Below are 17,122 nucleotides of genomic sequence, written 5' to 3' on the forward strand. Positions count from 1 at the left end.
AACTTTTTGAGGAACTGCCAAACTGTGTTCCACAGTGGGGGCACCATTTCACGTTCGCACCAGCAAAGTAGGAGGGTTCCAGTTTCTCTGCATCCTCGCCAATACCTGTTATTGCCTGTGTTTTTGAGGATGACCATCCTAGAGGGTGTGAAGTGGAATCTCATGGTGGTCCTCATGTCTTCTTCACACAAGCAAACAAAACAGAATTAAGGAAGAAGCATTCATAAGGCAGATGTTGGCTAATTGAAAAGGCCCTAAGGAGCCCTAACAAGTTGATTTTACCTTCAAAATTTGACCCCTCCTGTGGCGAACAATTGTTTCATTTCCCAAAACACTGGATTTGTTCCATTGACTTTATTTCTGTTCCGTAACCGTAACTGAGCACACTTCAGGTGCCAGACACTGTGCTGGGTGCCGAGATACAAAGACGCATAAGGGCGGGCGGTCCCTGCCTTCGGGAGCTTACAGTCTAATAGGGAAGTCAGACAAGGTCAGTAGAGTGTTGGCCACGAAAGGTGCACAGGAAGGACAGCAGAGGGTCAGGGAGGGAGGAGTCTCCCTGGGTTGGTGGATGGATTTAACATGGTCCCTCACCCACAGGAGAGAATAACCCCCCAGATCGACCAAAGAGATGAGGTACGGCTTGAGTGCTTCATGCTTTGAAACGTTAAAGGGCCTTACATTTCCCACAGGCAACGGGGGCTGAGGATTCACAGTTGACGGCCTCTCGGAGATGGCTCCGGGGGCCCAGGTGGCGGTGGGTGATGTCTGGCCGGGGCAGGTCCAGCCCTCACAGTGCCCCCAGGGGGTCACTGCTGTCCAGTTGCTGGTCTTCAGGCTCCTGGAAGAGAGAGGTCTGTGAGCCACACCGAGGGTGCAGGCCTCCTGCCTGTGAATCCTTCCAGGTTGAACATTCTTTTGGCTGCTGGTCTGAGGCCTTGATGGGCTTCAGGACACAGTACCCCCACGTGCACCTTGGCACATTAAATATCTTCAACTGAAGGAATTTCCTAAAACTGGCAGAAGCAGGAAGGTCACTGTAACCAACCCTGCCCCCTCTTCCCTGAAACAGCAACAGAATTGCCATGTGGCTTCTGATTAGACCCTGGTTCAGCATGAATGTTCAATGACAAGGTGGCAGTTACTCTGAGTACAAAAAAACCTTTTCCGATCGAAAATTCATCCAGCACCGGGGTCTAATCAGAAGCCATGGTCCAGAGGCAGCCACCCTGAACCTTTTGCTGTCCGTGGCTCTGATCAGCACTGAAACTTTGTTAATTTGCATAATGGGTGTTCATGATGTCTGGATTGGCTCCAGATAGTCTATAGGCAACACCCACTCCCTCAGTATAAAAGGCGTGAGAATCAGGCACATTTGGGGCTGGTACCCTCAGCTTAGGATTCCTGTAACTGGAATATTTTTGCCACCTGGTCTGATTAGAAGGATTGAGCTGAATCCTGCTTCTAGGATACTCTCACCTGCCTCCGGTGAGTCTTGCATGCACAGTGCTGATGGAGCCCTGAGAAGAGGCCAGGCAGCTGAGAAGGCATGGAGAGCACTGAACAAGATGTGTAATTTTCCTCCTTGCTTTTAAAATGTGGTTGATTTTAACATCACAAGGCTTACAGAAACAGAGTATTAGTAAATGCAGTGTAGCTGAACTTGCTCTTGCAATTTGGACTGGAAATTTTTACATGGGTTTGATTAAAAACCAAAATAGGATTTACGCTCTGGTTGTTTTTCAGTATTGCAAGCATATTAAATCTGGTACCACAGGCCCTGAGAACCATGGGGTATTTGAATTTGATTCACTGCAGAAAAATCATGACAAATGTTGCACTCTACAAGCTTAAAATGGTGCAATAGACTATTGCAGTGTTTCAGTGCCGACTTAGAAAAATTCAACATAGCTCTTGCCCTGTGGAGCTGGGATGCCTCGCCCTCCCAGTTGGGATGTGTTCACCAACCTGGACGCTCTCTGAACACCCTACTATTGGGATTTTATGCATGATGGCAGAATAGAAGGATGTGAGCTCACCTCTTCTTAGGAGAACACCACAATTGCAACTAACTTCTGAACAACCATCGACAAAAAAACACAGGAACCTACCAAAAAAGATAGCCTAAACCCAAAGACAAAGAAGAAGTCACAACAAGACAGGAGGAGGGGCACAATCGTGATAAAATCAAATCCCATACCCACCGGGAGGGCTGCCAACAAACTGGAAAATAATTATATCACAGAGCTTCTCCCACAGGAATGAAAGTTAGCTCCGATCAACTGTTACCCTCTCTCTCTGGAGGGTAAAGGGTGGAGCTGAAAATTCCCACCTCCTAATCATGGCTTGGTCTTTCTGGTGACCAGCCTCCATCCAGGAGGCCACCCAGATCCTCATTAGGACAAAAGATGCCCCTAGTTTTCACTTAGGAAATTACAAGGGTTTATGAGCTCTGGGGCAGAGATCAATGTATATTTTCTGTTATCTCACTAGTAGCTTCTCAGTCCAGACAGGCAGGGTGTGGTCTTCCACATTCAGTGTCAATGGGGTGCCCTGCCATGGGGCTGAAGTCAGTGGAGGCTGCGTCCCAGCTCAAGGATCACTACCTCTAGAAACAAGTGGTCCTCTCCTGGGAGACCAGAGCAGAACACGCGCCCCTAGACATAGAAGACCTCAGCAAAGAAACACCGCTCCTACAGCAAGCAGCAGCTCTGACAACAGGCAGAAGAATCCTGGACAACAGTGTAAACGCTGAGGCAGTTTTATGTCTGTCTTTGCGCCTGCTACCTCATCAGTGTTTGTGGCGGAACTCAGCCCAAGTTTTCTTCTCCTTGTGACCTCTCACCTGGTCACGAGGTAGGGGTTGGGCAACCCCTCGTTCTTTTTTTACCTCTAACTGTTGGACGCCTCTGTCGTCCACCCAGGAGAGCTCAGAACACTGAACAACCACATGGCTTCACCCAGCCTGCAACACTTGATTTTAGGCTTGTTGCCAGGAGACACATTCTAGAAGTGAGATTTCTTGGGGCAAAGCTTTCCACTGAGGTTTGCTGAAAGACATCATTCTTCTGTGCCCCAGTTGAACCTTTTCCTAGATAAAAACATAAACTCACCGTGAAGGGGTCATAGGAAGGTTCTGGGGTTGCCGAGGTTGTGCTCTCATACATGGGGTTTGAGATATTCTCGGGCTGCTGCTTGCCAAGGGCTGCAACATCGATATCCTCTTCCGACTGCTCAGAAAGACAAGCACAGGGCTGAGTACCATCCAGTTGAGGACATCCGAGTTGGCAGGTAAAGCAAGCCACCTCCCCACAACCACCTCCGGGAGCTTTTTCCTTTTCCTTTTATTGAGATCTGACTTACATATAAATATCATGCACCAATCTTAAATGTTCAGCTCAATGACTTCTTGATATGTCTGCCCAGGTGTGACCACCACCCAAATCAGCATACAGGGCATCTCCATCCTCCAGGAGGTGCCCTCATGGCCTCTGCCCACCAGTATCCGGTCCCAGCCAGGGTAACTGCTATTCTGACTCCTATCACCTGGAGTGGTTTTGCCTGTCTTTGAACTTAATAGAAAAGGAATCATACGGCATGTAGACTTTTGATAAATGTACTATTTTACAAATCATATGTATGTGGTACTGACAAATATACAGGTTATCTGCCAGAAGGAAGTAAACTACTGCTGAACCCAGTCCCCAGGGTCCCCCCCATGGTCACCCCGCAGACAGCCAAGACTGGCTAACCAGGATGTGGACTCAAGAGCTCAAACAGGGCCAGTGTGTTTCCCTGGCTGTAGCGTCAGGCCTCAGGCCCCCCACCCTGTCCCCATCCTCAGAGTCAGCCTGGAAGCTCAAATCAATCCTGGTGGGTGCTTGTCTTGTGAATCCTCCACGGTGAGCGGCCTCCTGGGCCCCTGGTGAATTTGCCTCCAAGCCAGACCCCTGGCACGAAGGGCTACTGGCAGCCCACCACCCTCCTCCGTACCCTGTCTCAGCCAGGAGGAGGGCCCTGGGGCTGCCACTGCTGCTCTCCTAGGGGCAGGGGCCCCACCCAGGACACGGGAAGTGTGTGTCAAGCACCCAGCTGCCAGTGAGCTCCCTGAAGCAGCCGGTCCGCTGGTGTAGCCCAGAGCCAGGGACCCCACCCCCATCCCCATCTTCCCATTTTTCTCTGTCTTACCTCGAAATGCTGGAAGCCAATTGTTCTCCGGTGTAGTCGAAAGTAAGAATATGCAGCCAGAGCGATGGCGCCAATGACCAGGGTGACAGCGAAGAACACCCCTGTTCCCAAGCCAGCGTGGCTTGAAGTCTGAACACAGAAAGGGGAGGGCTTGATACTCAAAACTGGTGACTTCCCCAAAGAAGATGTGCTTTCTGGAGCCCACCCCACTCTGGCCGGCCTGAGGCATCTTAGTGCCCGCTGGGATAAAAATAATGATAAAATTGTTAACATGTATCTAGCTAGCCCTTACTATTTCCAGGGTCTTTTCTGAGCCCCCTTATGTGAAATAATCCATTTAAATGTATAATAACACAAAGAGATACGAACAATTTTTATTGGTTCCATTTTTATATGGGGGAATGGAGACAGAGAGGTTAAGCACTTGCCCAATATCACACAGCCTGTGAGTGGTAGAGGTAGGCTTTGGAAGCCAGCCGGGCTTTGGAGATTATGCGCTTAACCACTGTGCTCTGGAGCTTCCCAGCAGGCAGCGCTCACCCCCCATCATACTTTTCGAACAGAGTTAGAATACTAACATCACCACCAACCAACCACAGCCAACCGATTCTTACATAGCATAGATTGTGTCTTCATTATTTTATATTAACTTATAGTCCTCTCAAGAACCCAGGGAGGAAGGTATTATGATCTCCATTTTGCAGATAAGAAAAATGGAACTCAGTGATGTTCTGGGGCTTGTCTAAGGTCACATGGTTACGAAGTGGAGATACTCAGGATTTTCACTCCCTTTCCGGTAGGTTCTCCACTGGCCCATCCTGCCCTTTCCATTCAGCAAATACTGCTGGTGACGTGTTCTGTTGCTAACGCACTGGAGTGGGGGTGGGGTGCAGCAGGGCCCAGCATCCCTGGGGCCAGCCGCCTTGGAGGGGAGGCTCCTCCAGGTTCCAGAGGAGCGGGGTGGACAGGGCTTCCAGGAGTAGTTTGCTTCTTGGGGAGGAGACATTGGGGTTCTTCCTGGCCCCTCACCAGGAACCCTGGATACTCACCACTGGGGTGGGGGGTGCTTTTAAAGGCCTGGAAATGACATGAATAATCCCATTGGAGGCAAAGATGTCCCACTGCAGAATGGCTCTTCCATCGACAAACCTGGTCTCCTAGGGGTGACGAGAAGAGGGCTGGTGGAGATCTTTGACCATCTGACTCTTTCTCTCCATGTGGGCAGCCCTTTCATGGAGGAAAGTGGTCCAGCTTCCCTGAGGTCCTGGAGCCTGGGCTTCAGGCCAGTCCTCACCGACAGGCAGCATAGGGCTTGTGCTCACCCTCTGCATAGCCCAAAACACATTAGTAGCTCTTGTGCCAACAAGCTGATCTAAGATTTGCAGAGAACCCAGGAGGTCATTCTGTCCCGCCCACGTGTTTAACAGCTGAAGGTTCAGAAGGAAAATGGTATGTCCAAGATCACCCAGGTAGTAGGTGGCACATTCCAAGTCTCTGGACTCCTGATCCACTGCTGTGAACATCACACTGTTAGAAAGGGATTTTAAGTGATCTAATTCCTTGCTAATCAAAGTGTGATCCACTGGCTTGTGGCCTGGCAGTCACCTGAGAGTTCACTAGAAATGCAGAACCTGAGGCCCCATAACCCACCCGCTGAATTACAACATGCATTTTAACAAACCTGTAGGTGATTACAATGCATATTAAAGTTTGAGAAGCACTGGTCTAAACTACTGATCTTCAGTAATAAAGATCATTTATTAGGTAAGAATTAAAAATATTCTTTTAGCCCTTGCTACATGTCAGATGCTATTATCACACATCGAAAACCTTGAATCACCGAATCTCCATAAAAGCCCATGATGACAAAACTACGAGGTATCACCTCACACCAGTCAGAACAGCCATCATCAAAAAGTCTACAAATAATAAATGCTGAAGAGGGTATGGAGAAAAGGGAACCCTCCTACAGTACTGGTGGGAATGTAAATTGGTACAGCCACAATGGAGAACCATATGGAGGTTCCTTAAAATACTAGAAATAGAGTTATCTTATGACCCAGCAATCCCACTCCTGGACATATACCCTGAGAAAACCATAATCCAAAAAGAAACATGTACCACAGTGTTCACTGCAGCACTGTTTACAATAGCCAGGACATGGGAGCAACCTAAATGACCATCAACAGGTGAATGGATAGAGACGATGCGGTACATATACACAGTGGAATATTACTCAGCCATAAGAATAGAATGAAATAATGCCATTTGCAGTGACATGGATGGACCTAGAGATTATCATACTAAGTCAAACAGAGAAAGACAAATTTTATCATATGTACCACTTATATGTGGAATCTAAAAAAATGATACAAATGAACTTATTTACAAAACAGAAGTAGGCTCACAGACATAGAAAACAAACTTATGGTTACCAAAGGGGAAAGGTAGGGGGGAGGGGTAAATAGGAACATAGGATTAACATATACACGTTACTATATATAAAATAGATAATCCACAAGGACACAGGGAACTACAGTCAATATCTTGTAATAGCCTATGTGGGAAAAGAATCTGAAAGTATATATGTAATTGAATATATCTATAACTGAGTCATTCTGCTGTACTCCTAAAACTAACACAACATTGTAAGTCAACTATACTTTGATTAAAAAAATATTTTTAAAAAGCATATGATTTGAACATCATGGTTGTCATCGACCCACCACCACTACCACTATCACCACTGCTAATATCACGACCACCACTATCATCCCCTCCATCCTCATCATCAAAATAATCATCACCATTGCCACCATTATACCAACAACACACCACCATTAACACCAGCACCGCTATCAAAATAATGTCACTGTTAGCACCATCACCAACACCAACATCATCACCATCACCATCACCAACATCATCACCATCACCGCTACCACCATCATCAACATCATCACCATCACCACCATCATCACCATCACCGCTACCACCATCACCAACATCATCACCATCACCACCATCATCACCATCACCGCTACCACCATCATCAACATCATCACATCACCAACATCATCACCATCACCACCATCATCACCATCACCGACATCATCACCATCACCACCATCATCACTATCACTGCTACCACCATCATCAACATCATCACCATCACCACCATCATCACCATCACCGCTACCACCATCATCAACATCATCACATCACCAACACCATCACCAACAACATCACCATCACCGACATCATCACCATCACCAACATCATCACCATCACTGACATCATCACCATCACCACCATCATCACCATCACCGCTACCACCATCATCATCATCACATCACCACCATCATCACCATCACCAACATCATCACCATCACCAACATCATCACCATCACCGACATCATCACCATCACCACCATCATCACCATCACCACCATCATCACATCACCAACATCATCACCATCACCAACATCATCACCATCACCATCATCACCATCACCGACATCATCACCATCACCGACATCATCACCATCACCACCATCACCACTACCACCATCATCAACATCATCACATCACCAACATCATCACCATCACCGACATCATCACCATCACCGACATCATCACCATCACCGCTACCACCATCATCAACATCACTGGCACATCACCAATACCCTTATTTTTCAGATGAGGAAACTGGGACACAGAGAAGTTGGATAACTTGTCTGGATTCCTAGAGCTAGTGAGTGGCACAGCTGGTTTTCATACGAGGGTCATTTGACTTTAAGGCTCACATGTTAACACCGAGGACAGGCTGGCGATCTAACAGAAATAAAGGCAGAGAATCAGACTGCTTTAAAATGGTTTCATTTATAGTTCCTCATTACCAGCTTCTGGGGCTGGCAGTCACCAGTGGCTTATTTCCCAAGGGGTAGGGGCTGCCTGACAATGTTCTGTGTTCCGGTGGGCAGCGAGTACCACTAACTCTAATTTGGAGTTTACTTTCATGTTTGAAGAATTGCCATCTGTTAAGCACCTACTCTCTGCTAGGCGCTTTTGCATGTATTATCTCCAGTTCTCCCAATAAGCCCAGAAGACTTTTCATACCAGTTGGCGCAGGTCCTGGCTGGAGGAGATGAGCAGCTGGCTTCCCAGCCTAGTGTGCAGGATGGTACCGTTGACAAGGTCATTGTAAAAAAAGATGCTGACATTGGATAGGTGGTGCTCGATGTCCCGCCCAGACAGAGTCTGAGAGGAAAGAAGAGATAAGAATGGTCTTTAAAGGTCAAGCAGTAGTTTTCCTTTTTAATGATAAGGATGACACAGGGGAAAAAAATCACTTCTCAAGGACTTGGCTTTTCTGCCTCCACGTTGAAAGTCATTTTTATGGTCTAAGCAGAGCTTCCCAGTGGTGTCCTGGGAGGAGTGGGTGACAAGTGAGCAGAGGTATTGCTTCTCTCAGCGCTCAGGTGGGGTAGGGCTTGGGGCTGTCGGAGCCTGTGGGTGGGCTGAGTAAACACCGCCCGTTCCTCTGTGTGCCAGGACGTGAAGAAGGTTGATGTGGTAGATCAGCTGCATCCGTGGCCCTGGTTCTTCACCCCTCCCTGTATCCTTGCTCTTTGCCATGTAACTCTGATGGCCTCCCACTCTGACTTTGGGCTTAGCCATGTGACCCAGTGGCATATTAGCAAATGGGACCAGACAGGGGCTTAGAAAGTTCTGGCAGGACTGGGCTTGCTCTCACAACACGCCCAGGCTATCCTGCTGGAGGATGAGAGCCCTTTGGAGTAGACCCCCAGACAGGCCAGCCCAGACCAGCTAACGGCCAGCCCAGCTCAGACACGTGAGCGTGCCTGGCCAAGCCCAGAAGACTTGCCGGCTGCTCTGCAGATGTCTGAGCTAAGTAAACGAGGAGCCACTGCATTTTGGGGTCGTCTGAGGCATCGCATTGATGTGGCGATAGGTAACTGATGCTGTCTAGAAGCACTAGTCTAAAGCACAGATACCAGGAACCCAACTCACCTCATGTTCCCCCAGCCCGCTGTTCTGGGGCACAAAGAGAGTGCTTCGGATGGACAGGTCCGTCAGGTGTTTCAGAAATGCCCGGCCTCTGGCTGAGCTGTTGGAATAGGCCAGCACTTCCTGGGGAGAGGAAGGAGGTGGTCAGATAGGTCAGCCTGGCGTGCGGGGACTGGAGGGGCTGGAGAGGGTGGCAGCACCCCTCTGGGAATATTCCTGACGGTCACCCCGGCTCAGGCTGCCACTCGTCTGCTCTTCTGTCTGACTGCCCCTTGGGAAAACTGTAGGAGGGTTTTTCCTTTCCTCCATAAATCCTACGGTCCCAGGTCCCAGCCAGATCACAGGCCATCCTCAGCATGAGAGCCTGCGTAGTCTTTGAAACGCCAAGTGAAATCTTGAGTTTCCTTTTGTCAGAACGCTGCAAGGGCCCCCACTTCACCCAGAGGAAAAGCCAGAGTCCTTACGGTGGCCCGTGAGGCCCAAACCATCCGGACCCTTGCTCCTCTGACCCCGTCCGTGCCCAGCGCCTCTCCTGCTCACTCTGCTCCCGCCACACTGGCCTCCTTGACATTCCTCAGGCTTGCCCGGCACGCGCATGCCTTTCATCTTTGCCTAGCTGTCCCTTCTGTCTGGAATAGTCTTCCTCTAAATCGGCATGGCTAACTTCCTCTCTTCTGTTCACACTTCACTCACGTCACCTTCTCACTAAGACCTTCCCTCATCATTCTGCAAAATGGGAACCCTGTGGTCCCCTTCCCCTCCCCACCCCTCACAGTCTAGATCACCTTCTAGCATTCAAAACTATTTACTTATTAATCCTGTTTATTGTTTGTCCATTTTGTTCACTGATATATCTCAAGCACATCGTAAGTACTCAATAAATACTCACTGAACAAATTTTAAGAAATCACACAAACCAGTTCAGTCTTGTCATTGTTCAGAGAGCACTACTGACGCCCAGAGAGGTTGTTAATTTGCTGAGGGGCACACAGCCAGTGGGTTTTATTGCTACACTGTCTTTTCTCTGAGATGCTGTCACAAGCCAGGCTCCCATGCAGCACAAACATTGCTTTGGGTGTTTATCTTTAGAGTATTTACAGTAACCCTGCTTTTTCAGACAAGTTAGGTGGATACCTTTGGTCTGTGAACAAAGACTCACCATTGTGGGGTCCTTGGTCTAGTTTCTGCCCTGCTCCTACAAGCCCTATACTTATGCTCAGTCCCCTCTTCTTGGCTGTGTCCTTGACCTTGCTAATCCTCAGTTTCTTTATCTACAAAATGGGAATAATAGCAGAAGTGACTTCATAAGGTTGCATAAGGATTTATTCCTTCTAACAACTATTTATTGAGCACCTACTATGTGTCAGCCACAAGACAGAGAAAATCCTTTCCCTTATGGAGCTTAGGTTCTGTGAACCAAGTGAAAAGTGCCCTCAAAGGGCTCAGTGCAATGTCCCGTGCAAAGGAAATGCTTAAGAAATGTTAGCTATTATTATTATTGTTATTAATATTATTAGCTCAGTTCTTTGATTAGTCAACACCAATTCCTTCTCTAACAGGGGCTTTCTCTTCATTGGACATGACTTGCAGAATATTAAAGTGACTTTAAGTTCAGTGCAGGAATTGCCTGGTGGTCCAGTGGTCAGGACTCTGCACTTTCACTGCTGAGAGTGCGGGTTCGATCCCTGGTCAGGGAACTAAGATCCCGCAAGCTGCATGGTGCAGCCAAAAAGAAAAAAGAAAAAGAAAAGTGTAGGGCAAAATGAAGTGGACCCCAGGCTGAGAATGTGGCTCACTGGGTGATCACCAGGCAGGCTTAGCTGACTGTGCCCCACCCTGTCCACAAAGACAAAAGAGCATCTTATTTCTATAGGGCAGACTCTGAAGCTGCTGTATCTGCACACAGATATAAGAATACCAGCTAACACCAGTATAGGATTTTCTGTCTGCTGGCCACAGGGCTAAGCACTTTTCAAATATGAAGTCATTTATTTATTGCAATGACCCTATGAGTTTGGTGCTATCATCATCTCCATTTTACAGATGAACAAACTGAGGCTCAGAGGGGAAAGTAACTCATTTAAGGTGATGTACCAAGTAGCAAACCTAAGCTTCAAACTCGGGCAGTGTAGCTCAGTGTCCATGCTCTTAAGCATGACAGCCTCTGCCTTCTCTCAGGGACTCGCTTCTCTAATACCTGCTTTGAGGCAACCCCTCCGTCGGAAGTGAAAGCCAACAGACATGGTGCATACCGTCAGGAAGTTTGTGAGCGAGGGGAAGGACATCAGGACCTGCAACAGATTCCCACTGCACGAGAAGCCATCTCCCACGTAGCCCGCCTTGCAGGTGCAGTTCACATCTGGAAGGCAGGAGCACACAGGGTCCCGCCCCAGTGAGGCAGGGGCCTGGGCTGCCCCATCTCACTCTGGGAGGTCCGCTGGCCAGGCGGAGGATTGCTCAGCAGCTGCGTGGCCGGGAACCTGAAGCGGGGTGGGGGCCGTTACCTTTCATCCGGTAGCAGAAGACATCCCACATTTCACTCTTGTTTCTTATTCCGTAGTCCACTATCCCAACGATACCAGAGCCACAGTTCCGGGAGGAATAGGACGTGGGGTAGGCTACTCGCCCACTGTCCAGCCAGCCTGCTGAACAGAGGTGGTACTTGGCCTGTAGGGACACAGACGTGGCCATACGTCAGCTGTGATTCTGTATTTGTTGTGGGGTTCTTTGGCTAAGGTCTGGCTTCTCCATCAGACTGAGAACTCCATGGAGTCAGGAGTTACAGCATATTTTGCCTGTTGTACCCCTGTGCCTGGAACATAGTAGGTGTTCATTAAATTTTTGTCGATTGAGCCATTGGATTGATGAAAGTAGGGCCTTCTCTTCCTCTAAGTGCCCAAGTCCTTCACACTCATTTGTCTTCCCTCTGCTCGTGAGAAAGGATTTGCAATCAGCTATTTACCCTGAGGTGCAAATTCTTCTGCTTATGGGTTGATAGAACTCTAACTGGTCACCATCCTCACCGTCACCGTCACCATCCTCACCGTCACCATTCTCACTGTCACCACCACTTATGAGAGCTTATTCTGGGCCAGGTTCTGTTGCAAAGGCTTTTCATGTGTCAACACCTTTAACACTTACATCAACCCTTTGAGATAGAAACTTAAAGAAAACCTCTATCATATAGTTGAGAAAGTAGAGGCAAAAAGGGTTAAGTAATTTGCTCAAAGTCATATAGTCAGCAAGTAGCAGAGCGGAGATTCAAACCCATGCAGTCTCCTCCAGAGCTCTTAATCCTAAAAGCAGTTCCTACTGTGTGCTACTCACTGTGCCCTATTACCTTTAGTACTTATACAAACCTGCCAGGTGGGACAGAAGTTTCAATGGCTTGATCAAGGCCATACAACCAGCAAGCAGGAGAAACAAGAAATGCTGACCCTCCAGGATGCTGGGTCCTGGCATCAAAGGCTTTGCTCCTTGGCAAAGAAATGTCAGGTCTGAAGATTTGATGGAGGTTGGAGGAAGGGCAGTAAAGTCATCCTGATGGGCGGTGATCTCCTCTACTCCCAGTGAGCAGTCACTAGCAGGTCACTCCAAGTCGCCGACCTTTCCAAACGGGCCGGGCTTCTGGTTTTAGAGGACAAGAGAGCAGCCCTGGCCAGAGCTTCATTTCCTACCTGGCTGTGGCTGAGAGCTGGGGCACTTCCCATGTACTCCCTCACAGCCCCTCCAGCTACAGAGAGCCCCGGCTAGTCCAGAGAAACTCAGCGGCTTTGTGGGTTCAGGGAGATCCTAGGCTTGTGGTTAACTGATCTCTGTCTGGTTTCCTGCTGTGAGGTGCACACTCCCAGTCTGTGCCTCTGCCTTGGTGGCTGAATGTCATGATTGAGAGCAGACCTTTGGAGTCAGGGGCACGTTGAGTACTGGATCTGCCGCCTCTCGGCTGAGTGACGTTAGGCACATTACCATCCAGAGCCTCAACTGTCCTATCTGTAAAATGGCAATAGGAACACCTACCTCCAGGGATGTTGTAAGAATGGACAGTAATGCCAATGAAGCACCCCACACTGCCTGACACATGGTAGACGCCCTGTGGACAGGACGAGTCATTATTGCTCCGGGAGCTCCCTGAACGTCCCCCTCCAGGAAGGCAACAGCCCGCGTCTCCCCTGAGTTAAGAGGAAGCTGCACCTCCTCCCCCAAAGACCCGGCCTGCACGATGCCCGTCAACTGGGACCCACCTTCTGGGCATAGGAGAGCTGGTTGTAGGTTGCCATGGTTGCGGCTTCCTTGGTGCAGGCCTCTCTGGCTTTGTCAAAGGTCAGCTTGTACTGGCCCAGTGGGGAGTGTAGGTGGAACACTCCAACGGTGGTATCTAGAAGGGGAAGGAGAGGAGTGGTCCAGGCCCGCCCCCGTGGGTGGTAGCGCTTCCATCAGAGACTTTCAAAGTGGGAGGCCGGCCACATCCCAGGGTTTCTTGGGATGCCACTTCCCTTTGAGATGTCATTTAAGATACTTACTTCTTTTCTAACTATGAAAGTAGCTCGTGTTCATGGTAGAAATCTGGGCCACACAGAATAGAAAAGAGATCAACAAAAATCACCTATAGTCCTGCTCTCTGGCAATAATCATCACTCCATGGCTAACATTTTGATGTACTTCCAGAATTTTTATTTTTGTAACTTTCAATTTTGATGGAATTTCACCTTCCAGTCTTTTTTTCCTCTTCATTTACATGTCATATATATCACAAGCTTATGCATATACAGTTTTTAGAAATTTCTTTTTTTTTTTCTTCACTGATAGAGCCATTTTTATTGAGAAATATAGTTTTAGGAACAAACCACAAGAGTAATTCTTTCACTGGATTGGCTTCTGTCATTTTGCAGGGAGACGCCTAGAATGTGGGTGGCCGCCTAACTTGCAAACCGTTCAGTGACCTTCTGTATCCACTTCTTCAGGCGGAACATGTGTAGAAGCCATATTTTCCATCTCTGTCACAGCCTTCACCCCATGAGATGATGCCCCTGTGATACCAGTGGTTGTTAAAGGCGCTCTTCATAACAAAGGGTCCCCCACTGTCACCTTCGCACGCATCCCCTCGTTTCCCTTCATCAGGCTTGTAACCAGCACAGAGCATGTTGTCGGCGATGCGGATGCGGGGGGAGGTCCTGCAGATCGGCCGCTCCACGATGGGAAGGTTCACCACCTGCAGGATGCTGGGCAGCCCCCCGGCAACGCTGCTGGTCCACGTCTCCCCCAGGCTGCCGCAGCCTGTCACTCGCCCCTTGCATCCAGCCCAGAACAACTGGGGTTGCTGTCTCTGCGTCAGGCAGGCACACGGGGTGGACATATTCGGGGAAGTGGATGGGCTTCTTGAGCTTCAGCAGGGCGATGTCCCGGTCCAGGTTCTCCCTCCACTTGTACCTAGGGAGGATGTGGATCTTTTCCAGCACGGAGGTCTTTTCAGTCTTTCACTCATACCTGGTACAGGAGTGCTTGCCAATGTGTACCAGGTCCTTCTCAGGGTCGTTCTTGTCCCAAGGTGGATACAGAAGACAGTGGGCAGCGGTGAGGACCCAGCGGTCACTGATGAGGCTGGCCCCGCACAGCAGCTCCTGGGGACTCGTCCGGAAAAGCATCACCTGCCCAATCTCAAAAGGTGGCTCTGAGGATTCGATGAGATGTTGGTGCTGGGCTCGGGTATCCGTGGAGCCTAAGCCTGTGAGCTAGAAATCTTTCTTATAACATGAGATCATGATCATGTCCCAATATTATACATTTTCTCTGGCAGCAGGATTTCCCCTTGACACTTTTAGTTGAACACTTTTCTTGAACTTCGCAGCCATGAAAAAAAATACATTAGAATGAGTTTCTGCCAAGGACCCTGTGTGTGTTGAGATTGCCGCTATGCCTTTACAACAGTTGTCTAGCCATTTTCGCCCTAAGATACTAGATTTTAATCACTTTTTTAACCAATTAATGCAGAGACCAGAAATAGTTCAAGAACCAAGTCACATTTTTATATTGTCAAGTTCATTATTAAATGCCACTAAAAGGGTACTTTCTACCCACCAAAAAAGCCAAGTTTAAGATTCTCTTCTGTGACCACAGCCAATAGTATATTCATTCCACAGGCCATATCATCTTGTCAGTCACATCTGGAATGTAAACACTTACCAACATAACAGCTTGAGGAGGGGACGGAAAGTTTAGCCTTGTCTCCTTGCCAAGACAATACAATTCTTGATAGTGCCCTTGAGCAGATATCACAGTGTAGTTGAACATCCTTTACTGTTAGATATTTGTTGTTTTTAATTTTGTGATGTTAGTTAATGCTGGGATGGTATGTTTATCTTTATGCAATTCTTAGATTATTTCAACAGGATGTGTGTCCCTTGAGACGGCATTACCGAGTCTCAGCATAGATTACCGAGTCTCAGCGTGGATTACCGTGAGGCTGTCCATGCACGTCACCAAATTGGTTGCCACACAGGCTGTGCCAGTTTGCCCTGCTCTGAGTTGTGTGAGAGTAGGCACCTCCTCCTGAGTGTGCAGTGGTTCTGTAACCTGCCCCCTGGGACAGCTGGGGTGTCATCCCAATGCTGTCTTGTCTTGCCAAGGGTACCCACTCAGGTACAACAGAGGGTGGGTCCAACGTGATGCTCAGTCACTTAGTATCACCATCATCACTGTCTTGGTATTCATAAAAAAGGAGACGAGTAAAGCCCCCTGGAGAAGACGGGTGCTGCTCCATGAACTGAATAGATTCAGTGGGCTGTGGGAACAGGCAGGACTGGCTGAATGAATCGTGCCCTAAAGAAAAAAACCAAACCCTTCTCGATGCCACACTCCTCCTGGCAAATAACTCGTGAATCAACATCTCTGGTCCCAGCTGCTCATTCTTGACCCCATGCTAAATAGCAACTCCCTGCAGAATCTCTCTGCTTTGAAGTCCCACCGTCACCTTGAAATAGAACTTGGAAGATCCATCATCACCTTGAACATAGAATGTCCCCAAGAAAGCTTTCAAAATTCTTGGGCCCCTTAGTCCCAGACTGCTTTAACACCACCATCTCGAGATGGAAACCTTACATTATGGCTGACCTTTTCCTTTTCTTCATTTTCCCTGTCCATCGTGTGCCCTCTCCTCCCTGGTCTCACTCCTCTTCCCAGCAGAGACCCTGCTACCTCGGGGTCACAGCCTTGACTTTATGCTGTCCCCTCTCACGGCCTCATCCTTCCCAGCTGACCTCTGATAACTGTCTGCTGTCCATGAGTCCTCCCAGCAGAACCGCCTTGCCAGCTCTTCTGTGCTTAGCTCAACTCAAGCACCTCTGAAGCCACCGTAGCCCCAGGCCTCTACTCAGCTCCCTGGGGACTCCCTTTCTCATCCCACCTAGAGATCCTCCCCTTCCCTCGCTATTCTTTTTTTTTTTTTTAATTATTATGGGAAAATATACATAAAATTTGCCTTTTTGACCATGTTAAGTGTACAATTCAGTGACATTAAATACATTTAGAATGCTGTGCAACCATCACCGCTCTCCATTTCTAGAGAGTTCCCATCATCCCAGACAGAAACTTTGTAGCCATTAAAGAATGACTCCCACTCCCCACCCTCCAGGAACCTCTATTCCTCCTTCTATCTCTAAGAATTAGCCTATTGTAGGTACCTTCTGTATGTGGAATACTACAATATTTGTTCTTTTGTGTCTGGCTTATTTCATGAGGCGTATTTTCAAGGTTCATTCACGTTGCAGCACGTACAGGATTGCATGCCTTTTACAGGCTGAGTAATTTCCCCCTGTATACTACGTCTTGTCTCTCCGTTCACATGTTGAACATTTCAGTTGTTTCTGCCTTTTGGCTGTTGTGAATAATGCTTCTGTGAACACGGGTG

The 17,122-nt window shown here is 48.4% G+C and overlaps 1 protein-coding gene across 1 annotated transcript in view; it reads right to left on the minus strand.

The window, feature by feature from the left end:
* Positions 1-350: 350 nt before the first annotated feature.
* STAB2 (stabilin 2) overlaps positions 351-17,122 on the minus strand; it is a 158,377-nt gene continuing 141,605 nt past the window's right edge. The window contains exons 61-69 of the mRNA XM_057742828.1: positions 13,461-13,594; positions 11,724-11,886; positions 11,472-11,578; positions 9,223-9,342; positions 8,308-8,448; positions 5,238-5,345; positions 4,189-4,317; positions 3,114-3,230; positions 351-841 (exon numbers count right to left, since the gene is read on the minus strand). Coding sequence (XP_057598811.1) covers positions 791-841; positions 3,114-3,230; positions 4,189-4,317; positions 5,238-5,345; positions 8,308-8,448; positions 9,223-9,342; positions 11,472-11,578; positions 11,724-11,886; positions 13,461-13,594 — 1,070 coding nt within the window. The 3' untranslated portion in view covers positions 351-790. The remainder of the gene's footprint in view (positions 842-3,113; positions 3,231-4,188; positions 4,318-5,237; positions 5,346-8,307; positions 8,449-9,222; positions 9,343-11,471; positions 11,579-11,723; positions 11,887-13,460; positions 13,595-17,122) is intronic.

This window comes from Hippopotamus amphibius, chromosome 7, assembly GCF_030028045.1.
Source record: "Hippopotamus amphibius kiboko isolate mHipAmp2 chromosome 7, mHipAmp2.hap2, whole genome shotgun sequence".
Taxonomy (NCBI): domain Eukaryota; kingdom Metazoa; phylum Chordata; class Mammalia; order Artiodactyla; family Hippopotamidae; genus Hippopotamus; species Hippopotamus amphibius.